The following is a 24601-nucleotide window of genomic DNA, read 5'->3' on the forward strand; positions in this document are numbered from 1 at the left end:
GTGCATTTACCTGGAGCATCTTAATCTTAGGTGACCAGTTGCTTACAATGAAATTGTGTTTTCAGCTTTTACTTCAAAGCTGGCCTGCAACCCTAGACATTACCTTAGGAGACTGTTTGCCCTTACAAGACTCCTGGTCTCAATGCCCTGCTATCCTGGTATTTTAAAATTCACAGTGCCACTGCTCACTGTGGAACAGCCACTGACCATAAAGTTTGACATTTTGAAGATTAAAGTGCTTTGAATTAGTCATGCACGTGTGATGTCACTGTTCTACTTGTCCTGCTCTGGAATCTAAAAATGACTTTCAGCAGCCCAGTAACTTTCCTCAACAATTACCTTCCATGAGGAGGTATGGAGGCGTTTAGGTCAAGTGAAAACTTTCAGTCACTCAGAAGAAAAACAGAATGGAGAGAGGTGGTATGAGTCAGTGTATGTGGAGGGCAGGGTCTGCTCTGCTGAGGCTGGGGGGGCTGCTGCTTCCCCAAGGGGCAGGGAAGGCTGGAGGGCTGGGAGGGCTGGGTGGGCCTATGAGGCAGGTGAAGTCTCACAGAGATCTGGAAGCAAGCACAGGAGTAGAGCAGGGATGATAGGATTACAGAGCTCTGGGTTCAAGCCTGGCTGTGCCCTGCACAAATTGTGTGACCCAGATATGTTGATATCTTAAGCCAACAGTTTCTCACTTGCAAGACAGCAGTAGTGACTCCTTCGTAAGTCTGCTGTGAGAATTAAATAAGCTAAGAAAGCACTTAGCACAGTGCCTGCCACATGGAGGCAATCAGAAAACAGTTTCCTTTTCTCAAGAGCTTCCCTACTTTCCAAGACTCTGATATCTTCCTCATGCTTTAAATGCTATGCGTTCCCAGAATCCTAGGGAAATCACTTGCATTTATTATTATTAAAATTCTTAGATATAGGGAAGTAAGTTTGGGATTTTCCAATCTGTCTTTAGTGCAAACAAGAAAAGACTACAGTTACAATTTTCTTGTGAGATAACTCAAAAGAAGATTCCCCTTTGCTTTCAAACTAGTCATCTGGCTGCACATGTCTCTGGTGGTTCTCCATCCAGGCAGGAAGTCTGGTCCCCAACCAGCTGACCTCTCGACCACCTACTCATTAGATCCCTGACCTGCTGGGATCCTCAGGAAATTATCACAAAGAACTGTAATGTGTAATAATAGCTATTGTCCCTTACTAGGAGCCAGTCAGGGTGTTAAGTCTTATATACATTCTCATTTGACTTCACAAAAACCCCGGGAAGTCAATACCATTATCTCTATTTGGCAGGTAAGGAGTCCGGAGCCCAGAGAGGTTAAGCAGCTTGCCCAGAATTGCACAGGGCTTAGAAATGCCAGAGCTAGGATGCGAAACCAGGTCTATATGATTGCAGAAACTGGGCTCTTAACCACTGAACTACACTGGCTCAAACAGCTACAGTCCTGACTTTTGGCTGAGCCTCGATCAGCTGGTGTCTGAGTTTCTACATGGCTGGGCTGAGAGATGCATCATCCCCTGAGGACGGTGGGGAAGAGGCAGCCTGTGTTAGTGTGGCAGTCAGCTAGACCTCAGGCAGCTGGGAGCCTGGAGTGTGTTTTGCAACTGTCCTTGGGTTTTCATCAGGGGACACTATGACAGGCAACCTCATGACACTGGTGGGTGGGTGGAGATGCTGAAGGAATGTGTAAGAGGCCAGAGGTCACTTATCCCAACATGGGCCCCTAGGTGAGATGTTCCCTAAGAGCTCAGTGCTGGGAAATGCTTTGTGGTGCTTTATTGTGGCATGTGGTTTCACTGTAATTAGCACAAGGGGTAAATAAATGAGCAAGCAAATCAAAATAACTGGCCCACAGACATATACACCAGTCATGTGGGGCTTTGTGAGATGAATCCTTCCTCACCACAAACCTTTTCCATAGGACACACTGAGAAGAGAGATTCCCCTCAACATTCTTACACCCTCTGGTTGTCCCTTAGCTCAGTTTGCATGCCCGGATCACACACTTTGTCAAGGAGCCACCCTGCCTGCCTTGCGGAGGCGGCAGAGTGATCCCCGAAAGACAGCTCCTTCAAGGTGAAGGTCAAATCCTCACTTTTCTGAAAAACTCAACAAATGATATTTGAATCTGAATTTCAGCTGACGTATGAGGCAAGGACAGAGAGGAGAAGGGAGGGAGGGTTGGAGAAGAGAGGAGAATGGACATGCCAGCAAAGCGGGGCCGCAAGGTGAGCAGACAGGGAAGGGAGCGCAGAGGCCGCCCCTGGGGCCAGCCGCCTGCCCAGCCCCTGCACACCCACCCTGTCTGATCCCCACCATCACCATCAGTCATGTAGTCATAGACCTAGGACCCGCTCAGAATCATGTAAACCCAGAACATCACAGTCAAGTGCAGATTTGGGTGCAAAACATTTCCACTATTTGCTTTAAGAGAGGAATAGAGCTAAGGAGGAAGAGAGATGGAAAGGAACAGTAGAAAGGAGGGGAGGGGAACAGGGATGTTGGGGAGAGGGTGTTGGGGAGGAGGTGAGAGAGGACAAACAGATATGTGTGAGACTGTGTATGTGAGAGAGTCAGATAGACAAAAAAGAGAAATGGACAAAAGGAGAAAGTGCAACAGACAGAAGAGGGAAGAAAGAAACAGGTGGGGAGAAGGGATGTCCGTGTGGAACCGAAACCTGAAACCCAGGAGAAGTGTGGGGTATGAAGTGGGACATGCGCCCCTACTCTCTTTGCTCCCAAAAGGTGGCTCAGGTTCCCCAGAGCTCAGATCCCAGCTCACAGCTCAGACAAAAGATTCAGCAGCCTCCTGTTTCTCTGCTGGGAGGAAGCTAGACTCTCAAAGGCAGCCATGCACCCTGGGGGCCAGGAGATGGCACTTCAACCTCAGGCAAGAGCAACAGTGCCTCAGCTGGTGGTCCCTGCCATGCAGGAGGCAAGGGATCAGGCCAGGAGGAGAAGCCAGTCTCTTGCTCATATCAGGGGGTTACCAGCACCTCTTCAAAGGAGCCAGGTCCCCAGGCACATCCCTGCAGACACGGGATGGGCAATGGACTGCTTTGGGTCCCCCTGGCTGCCTCTACACCAGCCCAACACTCCTCTGGCCCTGCCCTGCCCCTACTCTTCTCTGGATTTCTGTCCTGAAGGACATGTCTCCTCTCCCCCTGCTCCCCTTAACCAAGAACAAATCCTTCCGTGAGCACAGGCAGGCTAGTTTTCAAAACCATTTCTTACACACTATGCCAGTTGATGTGTGCAACCATTCACAAGGTGGGCACAGCAGGAAGAATGAGAAACTGAGGCACAGAGAGTGTTGGTAGTCTGTGACCACATTAAAAATATAAAAATCGCTGTACCTTCCAATTCTTACATCCCATGATGAGAACCCAAGATGTTAACTCCTTATTGTGACATGTTTCCTCAATACCAGAATTAAGGAGGGCTTACATATGCTGACTCTGAGCACCAAATACCTAACATTGTCACAGACAGATGTGGCCTCGATCATGGATCTTGACCATAGACTAAGCCCTGAGCATGATCATTAATGACTCTGCCCTGGTAAAATTTTTGAATTATGCACATGAGTACAAATAATGGAGTCTGACCATTGGAATATCTGAGAACTCCAAACACAATTTAAAGAGGATTGGTATTGAAGAATCATAGGAACCCTTCATGGAAAGTTTCATGAAACCTCCAGCCTGCACTGATTTCATCTCTTCCTGATAGCCCAGAAATGGATTACTTAGATTTCACCCCATTTCAATACTTTACTAGTAAGAGTAATAATAACACTATCATTTATTGAATGTCTACCATGTTCCAGGTAATTTATTAGGTACCTAAGCATGTGTTTTATGTTCATATCTCCTGCAACAACCCTGTGAGGTTTCATAATCATCACTGTTAGAGATGGGCAAATTGAGGCTCAGAGAGATTAGGTCGCTTGCCCAAGGTCATGTAACTAGTGAACAGCAGAGTCAAGATCTGTCCCCAGGTGAACCTGGCTCCAAAGGCCATGCCCTTTTATATTCTTTTCTTGAACAATGGCATCTGTTACATCTCAGCTATTATTAGTTCCCTGACCACAGGGCTGGCTTCTTCAAAGAAAGTATCCTTTAGCAGGTCAATCAGATTTGGATTTGATATCAGAAGAAACGAATTCAAGCTTCTGGGAGGGTATTGTTCCGCCACTATAAACTCACCTGACCAGGTCCCTCCACCCAACTCTCAGTTTGGGTACTTCTGGAGCTGGGGACTGGTTGTGGCTCAGGATAGGCACTCAGAGACAAAATGCACCTTCTTTGTTTATAAAATACAGACAATAATACTCATCCAACATAATGACTCTGAAAACACTTTATACACTGATAAGTGCTGTTCCCTTCCTGCTAGTCCACTGAGGGCTTAGCATTCTGTAGGAACTCTGTAAATACCGTAAATACATTTTGTTTCAAACTGAAATCCATACATCCTCTGTCTTCTCTCTCCTCTCCACTGCCTCATGGCAAAATCTGCATAGACTGAGAGCAGAGGCTCTGATACCTGCTCCCTCTGAGTTCCGTCTTTCATCCTCCCAGCCGTGACTCCCACCTCCTGCCTCTCAAGACACATCAACAAGCTGAGCACGGCCACAACCCCAGCTAAAGGCCCTTGTCTCGGACAGAGTTGGCAGCTGCCTCCTCTTATTGGCAGGACATTTATCATCTTGAGGAAAATATTGATGGAAAAGAAACCTGACAAGCGACATGTCTTGCTAGGCATACAGCCTGCTGCTTGGAAAAGTGAGGTTGGAGGTGCTGGTTCTAGGTCTTTCTGGAAGGAGGGAGGGTTGGTGGTCCTGTGGAGAATGGCCTGTGCCCTCAGGGGTTTGACAAAATCCTAAAGAAGACTGTGTCCAGTACCTCCAGATATTCAATAAACATAAGTTAGATCCAAGTTAAATAGTCCCCTTTGAATGAGGCCTGGAGAATGCAGGCCCTTTGTTCAAATCCTTCATTTCACAGAGGGAAAGTAGGATCCAGGGAGGGCTAGTGATTTGCTCAAGATCACACAGCAAGTCAGTGGTGGGGACCAGAAGTCCAGGGCTCATGAATCTCGCAATGGAACACTGGCCATTATGCAATGATGCCAGCAGGAGATTCCCCAAACCTCTGGTCACGGGGATACCTCAAACCTCTGAGAAATGGGGCCTGTTGGTTTCCTAAGGGAATCAGGAAGAGGGGCACCCTTTGACTTACTTCAGAATCAGTCTCCCAGGCAGCAGGGCCTTTTAAGGATGAAAAGAGTGGGAAGGAGGCAGGAGGTGTGAGTGCGACTTGGTGAGGTGGTGGGACGCTGGTCCAAGCTGAATGCTCCTCCCCCACCCCCCACGCTGCCCCTCGCACTCCCTGAAACCACCCACTAGCTCCCCCAGCCCTCTCCTCCTCACTGCCTCGCCCCTCACCTTGCTCTCCAAGGCCCCCACTCACTCAAAAGAGAGAAGCAGCACTCTGACTCTGTGCCCACCACTCTCTGCCTGCAGGGCCCCTTCAGGGGCCTTCCTGCTGCCCTGATTAAGTGTGGCCTTGTCATTATCTCCCACACGGAGGTTCAAACTGGAGCTGCCTCTCTCTGTGTGGCCCTTATTCTGACCTCTAGGGCCACAGAGAACACATCTACTCCCTTTGCTCTACAATGGCTCTTTAGAAATTTGACTGAAGCGAAGCCTCCAAATGTCTTGTTCCAAGGAAAATACCCCAATTTCTTGACCAGTTCCTCATAGGTCATAGCTTTGGCCCAGGTGACCAAGCATCTTAGTTTGCTTAGGACTGTCCTGGTTTTGGCACTGGCAGTCTTCTGTACCAGGTAAATCTGGATAGTTGGTAAGTCTAGTTTTATCTTCCTTTCCCACCCTAGTCCTCCACAGGCCATGACCATTTTCTCAGCATCCTGCATAGAGAGGGGGCCAGCAATGAACACAGGGGTTGGTGATACAGCAGGACAAAGATAGGCCAGCACTTCCTTGCTCCTGAAATCTGCCTCTGTTACTGCAGCCGGGCAGCATCAATTTCAGCATAAGGACAGTGTTTGGTGGATGGTTGATACATTTGCCTTGTTGATGAATATGGACCTCAGCAGTGTCAACTAAGTTGCCTAAACCATTTTGATACACAGGAACCTTATTCCCAAAATCAGTACCCCCAAAGACGCTTTCGTTTTATTTGTTTACTCTAAAGGCAGAAATTATTCAACCCTTTTGCTCTTTATACTGCCTAAGCCCTCCCAGCATTTCCACCATTCATCCATTCAATGATTATTTATTGAACACCTACAGTGTGGCTGACAGTCCCTCTCTTTGTCCTTTGGGCTGAAAATTAGGTCCAAATCTGCACTGTTTGGAAATGACCTTGGATGAAGTCCTTCCACTTTGGGGGCTCTCTCCACATTGTACAAGAGGATGGGAACACAAGTAGGTGTGTGCATAAGTGTGCCAAAGAACATGAATATAAACAAACAGGTTCAAATTATTTAAGAACCAGTCAGGATTTCTCTGGCTGTCAGCTAACAGCCATAATCCTGAAACAATATCAACTCTCTTCATCATCAACTTGGTTTCCATGGAGCCTGCAGCACTGCTAGTGAAGGCTGACAGTTATCACCATAAAGTAACTTTACAACTTTGTAATTTGTAGCTCTCTGCTGTCAGTAATATTAACAGCATTTCGAATTATGGCTATAAACTTGACAACAGCAGATAAAACCCTTAGAAACCTCATTTGTGGGGATGAGGAAGGCTGGGGGAGGGTAAATGACATTTTGGTTCTCCAGGCCTGGGCAGGAGGTGCACTTTGATCTGGAGGTGGGAGGCAGTAGGGGCACTACATGGTTCACAAAGGGCTAGGCAGCTCAGCTCGGGCACCACAGAAAGGGTCCGGGTGGCATCTGGGTGGTCAGAAATTACAGACAGGTCAAGGATGGGATGGGGGTTACAGAGAGCAGGACTAGAGGATGGGCAAGGGCTGGCTGGTAAGTCCCATCCTCTGTAGGGTTCAGGAAAGGGCTTTGGTCCTACAGGAAACAGAGTGAACCTGGGATGGCTGTAGAATTGGGAGGAAGGTGAGACCAAGCCTACAGCCAGAATTGAGAGGTTGGCCCTGGGCACGTTATTTGACTTTTTGGGGCTTTAGTTTCCCTCAATGTAAAATGGAGATACTTAAAGGCCAAAAGTCAAATGATTCTACACCTGCCTGTCTATCTATAACCTATCTATCTATCCATCCATCCATGATCTATCCAACTGTCTAATGATTTGCAAATAAACCTGGAGGTCATATTGTTTCATCTTCTAACCTAAAGAGAGGAAAATTCAGACACAATGGGGAATGGACCTCTCACAACCCACATGCCAAGTTAGAGGCAAAGCCAATCCTCCATGGCAGGGATCCTGACTGGTCTCATGAAGCACATCTCAATATTATTATTTTTACCTTTATTTACACTACTCTTAGCCATTCGTTTATTCAGCCAGTCATTCGGTAAGTGTTCATATTTAAAGATCAAATTCTAGTCTGTGCCTGCATAGTGGAGAAAAAAAACAAACCCAAAGGCTTCAGTCCAGTTTAGTCTTCTGTTCACAGAGCCCTCTGATTGAAGCATTTTTTGCTTATGAGTCTTAACAAAGGCTTGAGCTTGGGAGTGACAAACAGGAATTGGGAAGTACCTAGGTATCTTTATATACCACCCAATAGGTCAGACCTGACTGCTTCTTACTCTTTTGCCTAAAAACTGAAGCCTCCTCCCCAAGAAAGAAAATCCAAGCACTTCCCCAGCACACATACATATTCTGATAATTCCTCTGAGCAATTCAGATCACATTGCTCATCGTATTTTTAGTGAGCCAACTAAGCAGATACTGGAGAGGTCTGCTTCCTTCCCTTTCTCGCCCCTTTCCCTTCCCTTTCCTTCCTCCCTCCCTCCCTCCCTCCCTTCCATTCATTCACATTCACTGAAGATCTACCTAGGATCAGGCTTTAGTCAGAGAAGTGAAGTGATCTAACCAAGGTCACACAGCTCTAATGCGGGTGACAGGGGGAGGATGGGGCAAAAGGCCATACTGGAATGACTGGGATCTGACTCTCAGTCCAGCATTCTTTTCACCAACTCTTCAAGGTGAAGCCTACCTTGAAAGCACCATTTCCTTCACTATGACACTACTTTGTAGAAAAATCTATCATGAGCCTGTCCAAAGTCCAGGCCTCTCTCCAGAACTTCAGGCCCATACAGCCATCTGCCTACCAAACTTCTCCATCTGCATGTCACATGAGCCCCCTACACTCAACATCTCAAGGAAAACTCAAAATATTCTCCTCCCCAACCCTCTTCTCCAACAGTTTTATTGGCTTTATCATCCACCATGTTGTTCAAGTCAGGAAACTGGGCACATTCCTTGATTTCTTCCTTTACTTCCACACTCAAGCAATCACCAAAAATACTCAATCCTACCTGTTAGATATAAGCACATGTTAGTAAAATAGAACACAGTCTTGGTTTTAGTTGAGATCTCAAGTCTATAGATACCACATTTCAAAGTGAGGTATGGACCCACCATGCAGGACTTGAAGCAGAAAACCAGAAAACTAGTTTTGCAAACTTTAGCTCACCTGCAGAGCAGAGGACCACTGGAAGGGCGTAGTGCCTCAACAGAGGTGAACCACCAGGTTACTAGGGACAGAAGGTCATGGACAACTGGCCTGAGCAGATGCACTTGCCCACATCAACAGGTCTCCAGCACTGGGGAATGTGGGTCTGACAAAGCTTACAAGGGATCGCCCACGCCATCTCATGAGAGTATGTCACCTAAGACATTTCCTACCCTTTTCCTCATCTTCCTTATCTTGCTCAACCTTGGAGGGGGGATATCTGGGATTAGCCAGATGGGAGAAAGGGCTGGAACTCCAGTCAGAGAAACAGAAGTCAGTTCAAGCAGCCTGCTTGAGACAGCCCTGAGCTAGAGGATGGGGAGGTTTCTCCTTTAAAGAGGTTTGATGGTTTTGACTGGACTGGAAGTAGTCATTGCTGAACTGAGACTGTTTTGTGACTAGAATTAATTAGAAAACTTTTTAATTTCCTGAAAGTGATTGGAAAGTCATGGAGCCTGCCAGAGCTTTCATATGTCTAGATCTATATTGATAATCTATATCCATCTATCTTTAGGGTCAATGGGAGACAAAAGTATTTTATAATTGTACCCTGTGAGTACTGCTTGTTCAGTGTACCTGTTACATAGTTCACAAATCATTCTGCTTCATTTTATGGTCTGGCTCTGCCTATAATTATTTATCACCCGCTGCCCCAGGCACAGCTCTGACCACCCTCCAACACTGGGAATGCGCATCCTGTCTCTGGCATCTGGGCTCTCTCCTGCACGTCTCCCTCGGCCAGGAACACTGCTCCACTCCTTCTTCTCCTGCCTGCATCCCATTCATCCTGGAGGTCTGAGCCCTGGTTTCTCTTCTCCAGGAAGTCTCTCCTTTCTCTCCCTTCCCACTGCTTCTGCAGGGTTAGATGACTCTTGTGTCTTTCCCGACCAGAGCTTCCCTCTGCCAGGGCATTTATCCTTCTGCACTGTTGCCATCTCTACCTTTCTCCCTCCTCCTAAAACTCTCCTTCTTGAAGGAAGGAGCCCTGCCTTATTCATCTGTTTCTAGTACCTAATGAGTCTTGTTGGATGGATGACTAAATAAATAAGTTATATTTTCAATGTCCATAGTACATTTCAGAGGACCCAGTGCAATGAGCATAATAGGCTCTGAATTAAGACCAAGCCAATAAACTGAATTCTAAATCTCTGCATCTTCTCTTGGCCATACCAGCCATTCCCTTCACCTAGAGCCAAAATTTTCTGACTTTAAGACGTCCACAGCAATAAGCCTGTGTGGAAACCAGTCTGCCCAAGACCCAAGGCCTCTGTTCCCAATGTTTTCCTCATCCATTATGTCAAAGAGCTATTTCCTTTTGGCTTATAACCAGACCATAAACAAAGGTCAGAGAAGCTCTGGGTTATTTTATGATTCCAGTTTAGCCTTTCTCTCTCATTCTTTTCTTTTTTTTAAATCGTTTGAAGGGAGCATATTTATTACTTGGCAGGCCAGTAAATTGTAAATAGGGTTTGCTGAAGAATGGCCCAAACTTCTCAGGAATTTATCTTTCCACCACCACAACAAAAACAACAAACCACAGGGAGGAAAGGCAAGGGAACTAGTATTTAATGGCCCTGAGTGTGCTCACCGTTATTTATCTACATTCTACCATGTGACCACCAAAACAACCCCGTGAGGTAGGCAATCGTTATCCTCACTTCATAGATAAAGAAACCGAGGTACAGAGTCACCATATAAATGGGTTAAGGCCCTCAGCTAGAAGGATGCAAAGCAGAATTCACACCCAGGACTCTGCCATGGCACGGACAGAGACCGCCAGCCAGGGAAGGAACCTCTGGGGATGTCCCCTTTTAGATACTATTGAAAGTTATGAGTCTTCCTCCAAGAGAACTAGCTCCGTATCTGTCCTCGTAGCTTTGCATGAATTTTAGATAGCTCATAGATTCTTCCCGAAGCCCATCCATAAAACCCTCAATTAAGAACCCCTTAACTAAAAGAATAAAAGTACCTATTGGCTTGGCCTGAGCAGTTACCCAGAACACTTTATACTGATTTCTCCTAATGGACTGAAACTCTTATGCTCATGGAACCACTCAGTCTTAAGAGTCACCAAATAACAGAATCGTGGATTCTTAATATCATAAATTCATCTATAAGCACGGAATTTAAAAATTTTAGATTTTAGAATCAGAAAAAGCTTAGAATATCAGAGCTGGAAGGCAGCAGAGTGGAGATCAAGTCCACATGTAATTTCATTCCACAGCTCTGACAGGTTGGCTGGCAGTGCCAGGGAACTGGGGCTATATTATATTACATCATTTCACTCTTCCAATAACTGGGCAAAGTGAGCATTATTATTTTTATTTTACCAGTGGGGAAACAGGCTCAGGGCGGTGAGATAACCAGCTCAAGGTCACACAGCTAGGGAAGCATCGGTGACTGTGTGCATTGCTGTTATTTCCCTGATGTGGTGAAGAGAAGTCAGGAAGCAAGACCCTGGTAAGGTTCGTTTGGCTGGTCCTTTGTCAGGGAGAAAAATAAGACGGACAGACATGTATGTTCTGGTGGATAGGCTGACAACACCGCGGTGGGACTGGGTGAAATATTCTCAGGATTCTCTGCCTCCCTAGACCCTCCCTGGTCCTGCTCTCAGCCAGAATCCTCTGGGTGACCAATTGGCCTCTATCTACTTCCCTGATGCTGGGAAAAGGGTACTTTGGATGACAGATATAAAAAACCCCAACACAGCAAATACACACCCCACTGTTTGAGCCACTTGGCATTCTGAGGTCAAGAACCTCGATTGTGGTGAAGCCACAGAGGACCTGTGTCCCACAAACCAGCCAACACAGCACTGGTCTCCTGCTCTAATGACCATGACTACCTTCTTTACCATAAATGTCGGCCCTCACTCACAGTCACATAAACCTTTTCAATGTTTTAACTGAGAGTCACTTAATATTTAAAGCTCACAATGCATACTCAAGTACATTATTTCATTAAACTTCACTGTCACTCCGTGAGGTTAGGTATCATTATGTCCTCCTGTTACAGATTAGGACAGTGAGATTGTGTAACTGGCACAAGGTGACACATCTAGTAAGTGGCTGAGCTAGGATTCAAACCCAGATTTGCCTGAAGTGAAAGTGTGCTCTCCTTGCTTAAAACTGTACCGCTGCATGAGTGTCTAATTCCCATAGCAGGGGTTAGAAAAGCGGGAAGGTTCGTAGTCCATGTGTGAAGCTAATGAAACTCACCTCGGGGAGGCTACAGGACCTGCTGAAGGGCGCTCTTTGGGACGACACTGGTGCTATCATCAGAATCCACGTCTCCTGACTCCCTCTCTGGAGGACACTTCCTCCCAGACCATATCGCCATTCCCATCACACCATGTAATTTCTACTTCTGATTAGGACACGGAGCCAGCAGCCAACAAAGAACACAACCTGTCTGCCTGAAGTCTCCCTCTGTTATGAGATGAGTGTTTTAAAAAGTGCATTTCAAACAAGAACCAGGTTAAATCACTGTCATGTGTACTGAATTGGCCTGAGCTTCCCTGGTGCAATTTCAGGTTCCTCTCCTCATCCCCTGGATGGCAAAACAAGGTGGGGTGGCTCCCGCTGCACTTCGGCCTGCTCAGTTGGAGCACAACTGCACTGTTCAGCTTTAACTTCCTCCAGTCACTAGCTCCTGCTCCCCACTAGCACCCAGCCAGTCACTTAAGAAGTCTTCTTGGTTCCACATTCCAAATATCCCATGGCACCACCCACTCTAGGCTTAAATCATCTCCCACCCAGAGTGTCACAGCTGCCTCCTAAGGCATGACCCTTCCTGTAGTCTTGGCCCCTCCAAATTGTTCTTCCCACTGTGGCCGGAGTGGCTCTCCACCGTGATTTAAAACCCTTCTATTGCTTTCCATTGTCTACATCTTCAAGTTCAGATTTCTTACAGCCTGCTTTTGTAGTCTCATCCCTTGCATCTGAAGTCCTTCAGCACCCGGACCACTCACAGCTCACGCAGCACACCTGCCTCCTCCCCTCTGGCTGTGAAGTCCTCCCTCCAACACCCACCCCAACCAGATCCGACTAATTTCTACTCAGTCTCAAAAAACTCACCTTAGATGTCAGTTCCCCTGGGAATCCTTCCCTGACCCTCCCAAATTGTGTTTGAGTCTCCCTCTACCCCCAGGTAAAGACATTTTTGTGCTACATTCACTGTGCTTAGAACTTTATCTTGCTATGGCAGACATTCAATATCTAAATGGAAGTGTCTGATGGTTCCTTCCTCCACCACAGAACCCACCTCTAATATGATAATCACTTTTCTCCTTTTCTGTCTCCTGAGTAGACTGAAAGCTCTGTGAGTCAGGGACCAGGCCTTCAGTATTTCACACAGGGTGCCTAGCAGGATTCCTGGCATGTACTAACAGCATGTTTACTTTTGATGAATGAGGACTGGGTGTTGAGGGAGGAAACTCTGGGCCTGGGCCGAGGGAGGGGCATTCTACGAAGAACACCTTTACTTCCAACCAAAAGAATGTCAGAGGTGCTGTGAAAGGGAAGGAAAATCCATCCAACTTGACATCAGAAACCAGCCACAAACGAAGTGCAGGAGTCTGGAGGGAACTGCGTCTCACTGTGAATAAGGGTTGCGGAATCCCCTTTGGAGCACATGCTCAAACTCTTTTTCCAGGCAACTCTGCCTACCTCCTCTGCCATGCTATCAGGGGACAGCAAAGCAGGTGCAGCGTGGAATGCGACCTCTGTATGTATTACAGTATTCAGCAGATCTTAGAGGCGTCAGGAGCCACATACTGTCATTTGTGTGTGTTGTGTGTGTGTGTGGTCATGTTGGGGAGAGGGGAGGGGCAGTGCGGCATGCAGAGATGGCCAGGGGGTCCTCTGTTTCACAGCAGAGCTTACTCCCTTGACCTTGCTGAGCCAGATAGTTACTATAGCAGACTTCGAGATGACTGTCTAGTCCTGGTGACCTCAGGGAAGGGACTCCATCCTTACCAGTATCTCTCCAGTGTTCTGCTGGATGGAACACTGCTCTAACACCCGGCCTGCCTATTGCTCATCCTCCCTCTGGGCCATTGCTCTGCCTTCCATGTTCCCAGCTAGGTAACTGGATGCCCCCTCGAGCCACTAGGCTGTAACTGACTGGGTAGACTGAAGTCATGGTAAGTCATCCTGACCTGAAAGGATGTTTTCCTGCACAGAGCATGACAGGAACTGCACAAACACTCCCCAAGGGCTGGATAAAATCTAAAAGGGGCGCTTCCACTTCTGGGGAGAGAGAATCTGTATATATACAGAATCAATATCATCCTTTCCCTTTCTTCTGTCAACTGTGATCCTTTCTCTGGGAAAATTGTTAGGAAATGAGGAATGGGTCAATCTGAAAACAAAAGGATAAAGGAAAACAGAAACTGCCACAATCCTTCTGCAGTGACCTTGAAATTAAAATCAAAGCTCAAGAAACCATAGTAATTGAATAATGCCTAAAAATTCAAGCAGGTTAGAAAGTTAACTCTAACTTCTTTATGACAAGCCTGAGGGGTGGGGGTTGGAGAACGTTTATGAGGAAGCTAAGAGGGAAAGCAATTTGGGGAAGGAAATGCAACAGCAGAGATAAAGATGTGCACAGGCTAAGAGGGAGGATGGGAATGAAGCACAGAGAGGGCGGAAAAGAGGATGTGAAGAAGAGATAAGACAGGAGGGAGGGAGGGAGAGAAGGAGAGGGGGCAAAGAGAGAATAAAAACAAGTGAAAGGAGAAAACAGTGAGTAGAGAGAAGAGAAAGTGAGGGAACAAGCATACAGAAAATGGAAGATGGGAAGAGCAAACGTAGTTTTACGTGCTCAGGTAGGAAGGAGTGGTTGAGACCAGCAAGGTCTTCCTCAAGCCTTGGGGCTGGTCAACCAGCCTGCATACTTACACACCTCAGATGGCAGAAGACCCACAGCCTCATGAGGGAGCAGAGGGGAAATGGGAGCAACATAAGGTAAGGTAGAGGCCATTGGGAGGGAGTGTACATCAGAAGGACAAGAGGCAAAGAGGACCATCCAAAGATGCCACCAGCAGAAGCAGCCACCTCCAGCCTCACCTCAGAGTCTCATGCCTTACCTGAGCCGGAGACCATGTTCCTGACCTGTCTAGTAAACCCGAATCTCAGCTGGACGCAGGCTGGCCCAAGGCTGGGGGGACCTGCCAAGGATACAGGCTTCCTCAGTGTAGGGCACAGCAGCTGTGGTGCCCCCAATGATGTAGCTGTAGAAGGAGACTTCTAGGGTATAGCAGTAGGAAGTGTGGTCCAGGAGCCCACCAAGGAAGCGACGGCCAGTTCCAGCCTTCACGGCATCCCGGTTGAAGGATGTGCTGGACTGTGAAAGAGTAAGCATGCAGGACAGAATCAGGGCTGGGTACCAATGGGCCACCGCACCTTGAGCAAATCGTACAATACCTCTGGGTCTCAGCATCCTCATCTGAAAAGTAGAATATTAATCCCACATCACAGGATTATTATGGGGACAGATTAAATAAACAAACATAATTAATGAAAGCATTCAGCAGAGTTCTTAGGGTACAGTAACTGCCATTTAACAAATACTTGTGGAAATTTGAATGGGGACAGATGGAGCAAGGAAAAGTAGACAGAGAACAATTATATTATGATGATAATCAGAACTCAAATCTGAATTAAATTTGGGCAGTGCTTTCAACTTCATGATACTGTTTCCCATGTAGTATCTCATTTAGGCTTCCAAACAACCCCCTGAAGAAGGTATTGGGATTTTGCCCACTAAGGTGAGGACACCGAAGCTCACAGAGGTGGAGCAAGTAAGTGATACATTTCTGATTTGAACCCAGGACTTCATGGTTCCAGGTGCCCCAACACTTCCTCACAATGCTCCCTCTCCGTCAGGGATAGCTTGACTCATGTCCTGCCTCACCAAAGAGTAGGGAGCATGGCTGCTAATTTACTAGGGTGTCAGCGGCACCCACCACAGTGAACACAGGGAGGAAAGAGCACCAGGTCACTGTCTGGGTCCTCTGTTTGGAAATATGCGAGCTGTTAGGAAACTTGCCTTATTTGTTTAAGCCTCAATTTCCTCATCTGTAAAGTGGAAGTGATGGCGTCTCTTTCACAGAATAGTGAGGGTCAGTTCACTTGAGGTTAGACAGGTGTTGTATGCTAGCCCATGGATATCTGAGTAAATGAAGACTGTGGGTTTTTCTTAAATCTTCTTTTCTAATGGAAGTATAGTGGACATACTGTATTCGTTTCTGGTGTGCAATGTAGTGAATTCAAAATGCTCACCATGGTAAGTGTGTTTACCACCTGTCACCATATAGAGATATTACAGTATTATTGACTATATTCTCTATGCTGTACTTGTCATCCCCATGACTTCTTTATTTTATAATTGGAAGTTTGTCCCTCTTTCTCCCCATTACCTATTTTGCCCATCCTCCCAGCTTCCTCCTCTCTGGGAACCACCAGTCTGTTCTTTGTGTTTACAAATCTATTTCTATTTTTTCGTTGGTTCATTCGTTTTGCTTTTTTACATTCCATGTATAAGTGAAATCATGGTATTTGTCTTTCCCTGTCTGACTTATTTTGCTTAGCACAATACCCTCTAGGTCCATCCATGTGGCTGCAAATGGCAAGATTTCATTCTTTCTCTTCTTTCTGGCTGAGTAATATTCCATTGCATATATGTACCACAGGAGACTGAGTTTTAATAAGAGAATGTGTGCTTGTTCAGCAGTGTATAAAAGAAGAAAAAGAGGGAGGGGAAAAGGTATAAAGAAAACAGCAAAATGAGACAGATATATATAAAGACATTTAAAGAAAGATAAATTCTGTGTGTGTGTGTGTGTGTGTGTGTGTGTGTGTGTGTGTGCATTTTGAGGTAAAGAAAAGGATCAGAAAATTAGAAGTCAGATCTGAAAGGACCCTTGAATTCATGTAGTAAAATCCAACTCTCATTTTAGAGTTGCGTACTGAGCATCAGAGGAGAGGGGAGACAAAGACTATATTAGGACAGGTGATCTTGACCCTGGCCCTGAGTTCTTAGTGGGGCTGAAATGCAGGAACACCATCATCAAGGCCAGAAGTAAAACTCCCAGACTATGCCCCTTTTGTAGGCCTTGGAAACCTCACCCCATGAGGGTCTCTGTGGCCTGGGGCCCAGTCCCCCAGGGAACCTGGATCCAGGAGCCTACAGTCCGCTCTGAAATTGGAGTGGTTTCAAAAAGACAAGGGCTGGTCATCCTATAGAGATTCCTATAGAAAAAAGCATGGTTGTTTTTATCTCGGAGCTGCAAATGGGGACCTACCAATTCTGATTCTACCACCAAGGTCTGAGTGGCTGCTGCAGATGACTCAGCTTCTCTGAGATATGGGATTCTCCTGGGTGTGAAAGGTAACTGGCCTAAATATTATCCCAGCTCCTTTCCTGGCCTGGCATTCAAAACTTTGGGATTCAAAGTGCATCTTACCTTATGGAGAAATGCATCATCTCCACTAATGTCCAGGCCTGAAGCAATGGGCAGGCAAGTTTTCAGCTCATCAACTTCAAAAATTGCTATGACCTTTGTGGGCCTCTCCCCCTCTGGCCACATGGAAATAACAGGCCTCAGAGATTTAGTATCAAAACAAAGGAAAATGTACAAAACTCTCTCCCATGTCTCCATATCACATGCTGATTCCCCCTTATCTTCTCTCCCTGCCCTTTCCAATATTGTTTTTTGCTGCAAATTATTCTAACTGCCAGTCCACAGCCTCTCCAGTCCTCCTCGGCTTGTGAGGTGGGTACTAACAACCACAGTCTCTGGAGTCTGCTGAGGTCTTTACTGCCTGCAAAGTACTTTCATATCTATTACTGCATTTGTCCCTCCAGGAAGCTGTGATGCACACAGGGCAGAAAATCATCACCAGCAAATTGCTGACAAAGAAACTGAGGCCCAGAAAGGGTAATGGAGGAAGAGAATGATGAGTATATGATCCCATTCAGCAGATATGTTTGGCTCTTACTAAAAGAACTGAGGTAGGTGCAAGAATACCCTGGGGTGGGATCTGGCAAATGGTGGGTATGTAGCAAGTCTCTCCCCTTGTTAATGCTGGAGTCAGACCAACTAACCAAATGCCAGCTCCTCAGACAGATCCACTGCTACCTTTCTAGAGTCTTCCTCTTGACTGGTGATGTGCTGCTTGAGGGCATGGGCATAGCCTGTTTACCTCTATCACCCACGCAAGACCTGGCACAGAGTAGGTGTTGGTAAATGTTAAATCAAACTGAACTGAATGAGGAGAAAGAGTGGGAGGCCCTGGGAGGGAGTGGGGAGCAGGCGCTGGCCGAGAGAATTCCTGGCGTACATAGGAGAAGTCCTCAGCGTTCTGGCAGAGGAGCTTGGGGAAAACGGCCTGCCTCTGGAACCGCTCCTCATCTTCAAAGATGTTGCCATACATGAAGCCATTCATCATGGTGGAGTGGGCGTGGATGTCAATGTAAAACTCCAGACTTGTTTTCTGTTGAGATGAAGAATAACAAATGACCAGTCTAAGGCCACAGAATGTGCCTTACAGGGACCAGACACTAAGCACGCACGCTCACACACACATGCACACGCATGCATGCACGCACTTATGCGTGCACGTGAGCTTCCTTTAGAGCTGACCTTGAGTCAGCAGATTTATCAACGAAATACAATGGGGTTGGAGGGGTAGAGAGCAGTAAGGATCAATTTTTCTTTACTTTTAACACCCATCTGACCTCAGGGTCTGGGCCCACTACCATTAACATCTCATTTTTGTTGTGTTGATTTAAGTCCTGATGTTACTTACCCAGAATAGTTACTACATTCACACTAAAGGCATTAACAAAATTTGTTTTTCTAATTAATGAGAAATACCTTCAGGTAACACCATTTTATGCACATTGGTCTGCTTAGGGTTTTGCCCCTACTGGGCCATTTCTAGCTGAGGAATATGGGGTTAATCACAGTCCCACTTGGAGCCTCAGCTTTCTTATTTGAAAAGTGGGTATGTTAAATTCCAACCTCAGAAAGTTGTAGTGGGACTCAAATAGTGCAATTATAATTACTATCACTTACTACATATTTAATGCATGTCAGGCACCATTCTGGGTAGTTTATGTGTAACACCTTAGTTAATTCTTTTATTTACTCTCATTTCATGATGCCATACCTACTCCCCACAGTACTGTCCTGCTCTCTACTTACACATATTGAAGGCATTCCCTAGCTTTATATGGTGTTACTTATTAACAATTCCATCTACGAGCTCCCTGAAGGCAGGGTCTCTGTCTGTAAAGAGTGTAGTGCCTGTATGGGAAGGATGCTCGGTAGCTTTATGCAGAAAAACTGAATAAATAACTCCAGAGAGATAGCTGTGGGCATCACAATGGACTGGCAGGAGTTGGGGAACTTTTAGGCCCTTACATCTTCAACGTCCCTCAAATCTGAACTCCTCTTCCTACATATCATCCAAATTTATATCTATTAATCCCTTCTGAGAACAGAGACCCCAGATAGGGAAGGGACTTGTCCAAGCTCATGGCAAAACTGGGACTGAAACCCAGGTCCCCTGACTCCCAGCAAGCTAACTGATCACCACCCATGGCCAACACCAGGAGCAGTCAAAGCAAAATCTGGCCACCTTGCCATCCCCTTTCCAGCCTGTGGTCCTGGAGAAGAAGCAAAGTCCATGCTTACAGGGATTCTCCCTCCTTGGGACACTATCAAATGAAGTTCAAACCAAATGAAAACCTTGTTGCTTTTTGGAATGTGGGCCTGATGACTGTCATTTCATTTGCCTCAGTGTTGGAATGAAAAATCACGTCTTGCCAAGCTCGCAGTTCTCTGGGAAGCATAAGCTGTCTTTTGAGAGAGACAAGACGCACTGCTCTGTGTGATATTAACCTCCTCATTTTCAGCTTTGGAGGTGGAATACACAATGATTCCACAGGAGCCCTATACAAGTCATCTTTGCAATTTTATTTTCTTCAATTGTCTGTCTTTTTCTCTGAGCTTTTTTGATGAGCTGCAGAGGCAAGAGAGATGCCTTAAGAAATGTGCAAGGAAAAACTGCAATTTATGTATCTCTCGATGTTGGAGCTAGAGAGGGCCTTGAAAACCAGCTTCTCTGACCTTTCCTGGATCAGCCCTGAGTGGGACATTGCTTCACCAAGGCCAGCCAGCAAGTTCATTAAGGAGCAAGAACCAGAACCTGGCTTTTCTGAAAACCATTCTGGAGTGGTTTCCACTGCCCCATCCTGACATCTGGCACCCAATATGATTTTCACTTTAAATAACCAGCAGGTGAGTTATACTGATTGTTTACATGGTTTGAAAGTCAGAAAGACATGAAAGTGTTTACTCTGAAAAAGCTCCCTTCCGCCACTGGCACCAGGTCCACTCTCCAGAGGCAACTGAGGTTCTTTCAGTTCTCAGGTAGCCCTCCAGAGGCGGTTTCTGCACAAACAAGTAAACATCCCTTCCGCTTCCTCCCAACACACACAGGTGGCAGCTCACAAAGCGCACTGCTCAGATCTGCTTTGTTTCTTAACGTGTCTTGGAGGTAACTTTTTTTCCCAGTACATAAAAAGTTACCTCATTCTTTCTAACAGCCATATACAAACTAACTAGTCCCCTATTGATGGACTTTTATTTCCAATCTTTGCCTGTTATAAACAGTATCTTAATGATTGACTCTGCATATACACTGTTTCACACATATACAATCATATGTAGTATAATTCCTGGAAGTAGAATTTCTGGGTCCTCTGTGCATTTGCAATTCTGATCAATATAGACAGGCTGACCTCCTTAAAGGACCAACATAAACTCCCAGCAATGTTTACAATGTCTCTTTCTCAATTACCTTAAAGACATGAGTGGAATCAAAACTTTTTGAGATTTGCTAGTTTGATGGATGAAAAACAATATGTAAGATTAGTTTTAATCTGAATTTCTCTTAGTATTATAATATGGTTAAGTAACTTTTCATATGCTTAAGGACTATTTGCACTTTCTTTTCTGAGTTAACTGTTCATTTCCTTTGCCTATCTTAAAAACTCGGATTGTTGGCCTTTAGGTATAGCATGAAAATATTTTTGCTCAGTTTGTCATTGTCTTTTTACTTTACTTCTGCTACTACTTTTTTCCATACAAAAATTTTTAAATGCTAATTTTTTACACAGATATGTTGATCTTTTCTTTTGTGCCTTCTGGGTTGAATTCTTTCAATGTTTCTTCTATTAGTTTTATAATTTTTATGTCTAAATATTTCATTTCAATTTTAATTTACATGGGTGTAGGGTGTGAGGTAAGGATTAAACTTTATTGTCCCACATCATTTACCAAATTGTGCATCTTTTTCCCACTGACTTGAAAAGCCACCTTTACTATATAAATTTTTTCTATGTATTTGGATTTACTTTTGGACTTACTATTCTGTTCTAATCATTTGTCTATTCATGCGTCAGTACTATGCAGTCTTAATGATGTTAAGTTTGAAGTTCATTTTAATATTTGGAGGGCTAGTATCACCTCATTAAGTCTCTTTCCCCAAATTTGCCTTTATTTTCTTGTCTATTTTTTCTATATGACTTTTATAATTAGCTTGTTTAGCTATCCTTTCTCCTCGAAACCCTGTCAATATTTTCAACATTTGTAATATAATTGTATTAGATTTTCATATTAATGTAGGAAGAATTGACTCTTCTTATGACTTTGAGCCTTCCAATCCAAGAATATATTTTCACTTTCCATCCATTCAAGTTTTCTTCTGGGTACAGAAGGAAAGTTTTAAACATTTATGTCTTTGTTTTCATAGAGACAATGAACATTTCTTTTTGATACCAAGGCAGTTTATATTTTTAGTTGCTCTTATAAATATGATGCTCTCTTCCATTAAATTTTCTAACTGGTGGATCTCTATACATATTTTCAGCACATTAAATTTGTACCCAGATACTTCACTAATCCTATTATTATTTGTGATAATTTCTTATTTGGTTTTCTTGGATTTTCAATTTCTTACTTATTCAAGTATTACTTACTTATTCAGATAATCACTGAGTACCTATTACGTTAGACAATGTGGCAGGCACTGGGGAATGCGCCAGGGAGTGTTCTGGGCACTAGGAATACAGCTACGTAGGCAACAGTAAGCTCAATCTCATAGAGTTCACTTTCTATGGGGAGAGAAAGAAAATAAACACATAATTTCATAAACATACAAGATGTCAGTAAGTATTAGAGCTGTGGAGACAAATAAAGCACAGTAAAGGAACAGAAAGTAACAGAGGTTTTGGAAGAATTTGGGGTACAAGAGTTAGTCTCGAGGCTACTACTCAAGTAGTATGAGGCTGCGCGCTCATCTGGTGCAAGAGTCTTCCTGGAGGAGAAGGAAGCGAAGCATAGACCTGGCAAGGCTGACAAACAGCAGGAGGCAAGGATGACTGGAAGAGGGCATGAATAAAGGGGACGGTGCTTTCTAGGTTTATAATCTTACCACCAATACATAGTAATTTTATCTCTTTTTCAGTTTTTATGCTGCTAATTTCTTTTTTATGTCAACTGCAGTATCTAGTACTTCCACAACAAAGTTAAAGGAATAGTTAGTTTCTAAGATCCCTTCCCACTCTGTGATTCTAGGGGCTGGACCTAGAGGAGAAAAGGCCTAGGAAATTTATCTGAATAGGGTCTGACTCTGAGGTCTTAGTTTTTTTTCTTCTTCATCACACATATCTAGCACTTTTCTGTGAATGCCAAAGACCACAAATACTAATTCCAAGAACATCTTGATTATGAGTTGTGCCTAAACTGGCTTTATGGACTTGTGTTGGCCCACTTGGAATGGAGCCTGGAAGGCAGAAGCAGGGTTTCTACCTCTGGTTCTAATGTTAACATAACCTGTGATCACGCACAAGTGGCAAGTCTTTGCTGAACCTCAATGTTCTCACCTTTACAAGTGGTTGTTGAATGAGACTGAGGACATAAGTTAAGGACTTTCTTAAACTTTTCATGATTTCTTCTTATCCTCAGATAAAATAAGTCCCTCATTCCTCCCCAGTCAGCTTCTTGCTTGGGCCCCGAAACCAGTACTTGTTACTATCTACCTAAGCAAGCTGATAAATGTGCCTGTCTGCCTATGAGCTCTTTGAGGGCAGGGACCATGTCTGATCCAACCCAGCATTTTCACTTGTTCTACTACAACAGGTCTTACCTGGTGTCCTTGCTGCTTCCAAGTGATCTTTAAGAATGTAAACAACTCATGTCACTTCCCTGGTCAAAACTGTTCTACACTTCTCCATTGCTCACAGGTAGAGCCTAAGCCTCTTCATATATTTTAAAAGGCACTGTATGGTCTGTTCCCTAGTCTCACCTCTTGCCACTTCTAGTCTGATGCTCTACACTCCAGCCATGTGGAGCTACCTGGAAGTGCTTTGCTCATGACTTTTGTCTCAACATTTACACACAATAAATATCTCCTCTGCCTAGAATATACTTTATCTTTATCTGGCTGAACCTGACAAAACCTTAAAATTTAGGGCAGAAAGTGAGTAGAAGCTCACCAATCCCATTTCCTTTTCCTGGACAATGAAAGACATTTCCCAGTCTCCCTTGCTATATGGTTGGGATCAAATGGGATGTGGGCAGTGGTGAAAACTGCCACTTCTAGGCCTGGCCATAAAACTCAGACAGTCAACCACATTTTATCTTGTTCTTTTGCATAGAAGCTACAAGTAAAAGCAATGGTATCGTAAGAAGGAAGAAGCCTATGTTCCTAAATCAGCACTGGGAGGACAATGGCCAGGAGAATCATCTGACCTGCATCAGACTATGACGAACTTTTACTGTAGTAAGCCACTGACACTTGGGGATTCCTTGTTATAGAAACGATTATTATTCATTTGACTAGTACAAAACCTCAATTCAAATAGTCTTATTTTATCCCTCAGGATCAGTTAACAGCCTCCTTTGTTCTCATAATTTAAGGTACATATGTCTTTCATGGCATTTACCACATGGCATAATAATGCTTTGTTTGTTTCCACTCTCACTAGCATGTGAGCTCTTTCAGGGCAGGGACCATGAATTATTGATATTTTAAAATCCACAGGACCAGAGCAAGGCCTGGCATATAGTAGGACATAAAAAAAGGTTTGGCAAAGGAATGAATAGAACATGAATCGATGGAAGAATGAGTGAATCAAATGAAGGAACAGATGCATCTTGAGTTTTTTCCAGCAGTCAAATGAGGTACTTTTCTGTGGCCTTGTCAGAGCAAGGAATGTGTTACGATGGCAGGGCCCTTAATTACAATTTAGGATTGAGAACAGAAGTGGGGAAAGCCATCTCTGTTCTTTCCTTCCAAACTTAAGAACCTTAATTAAAACCAAGTGATGAAGGGCTGTCCCTTTGCCAGCAGCCAACAGCTCATCCTGCAATCAGGGGCCTAAAGAGTAAATTAAAATCAGTGCCAATAAAATTAAAACTACCTTAGGGCATATTTGCAACATAATTTAGTGTGCAGTTTGCTTCCTCCTAGACACCAGGGAGGAAATGGGTTTTTCTGCTCCATTCTGAGCTGCTTCCCCGCTTCACCTCAAACCTGAGCTTGGTGTTGTGACGTGATGCTGAGCCCTTCAGGGTTTATCACATATTCAATCCAGTGAAGGGAAATCTACCCCGGGAAGGGCACAGGGGTTTATCTCAGGTTTGGAGATGAGAAAGAAACAGGAGCTTAGGCAGGGATAATGGAAAGTTGAGAAGGGTGGGTTGCTTTATTATTCCCTTCTTACAGGGGATGGAGCTGAAGCTCAGACAGCAGACGTAATTTGCCCAGGGTTATATAGAAGTGGCAGAGCTGGGACCCAAACCCAGGCCTTTGGGTACAAGCCTGTATCCTGCATCCTGCTGTGCTCT

At 44.9% G+C, this 24601-nt stretch overlaps 1 protein-coding gene across 2 annotated transcripts in view; it reads right to left on the bottom strand.

The window, feature by feature from the left end:
* The window catches only part of AGBL4 (AGBL carboxypeptidase 4), a 1371246-nt gene that overhangs the window by 32482 nt on the left and 1314163 nt on the right, over positions 1-24601 (bottom strand). For both annotated transcript variants that reach the window (XM_057500192.1, XM_036892951.2), the window contains exons 10-11: positions 18024-18176; positions 14862-15024 (exon numbers count right to left, since the gene is read on the bottom strand). In XM_057500192.1, the coding sequence (XP_057356175.1) occupies positions 14862-15024; positions 18024-18176 (316 nt within the window). The remainder of the gene's footprint in view (positions 1-14861; positions 15025-18023; positions 18177-24601) is intronic.

The sequence above is a fragment of the Manis pentadactyla genome, chromosome 4 (genome assembly GCF_030020395.1).
Source record: "Manis pentadactyla isolate mManPen7 chromosome 4, mManPen7.hap1, whole genome shotgun sequence".
NCBI lineage: Eukaryota > Metazoa > Chordata > Mammalia > Pholidota > Manidae > Manis > Manis pentadactyla.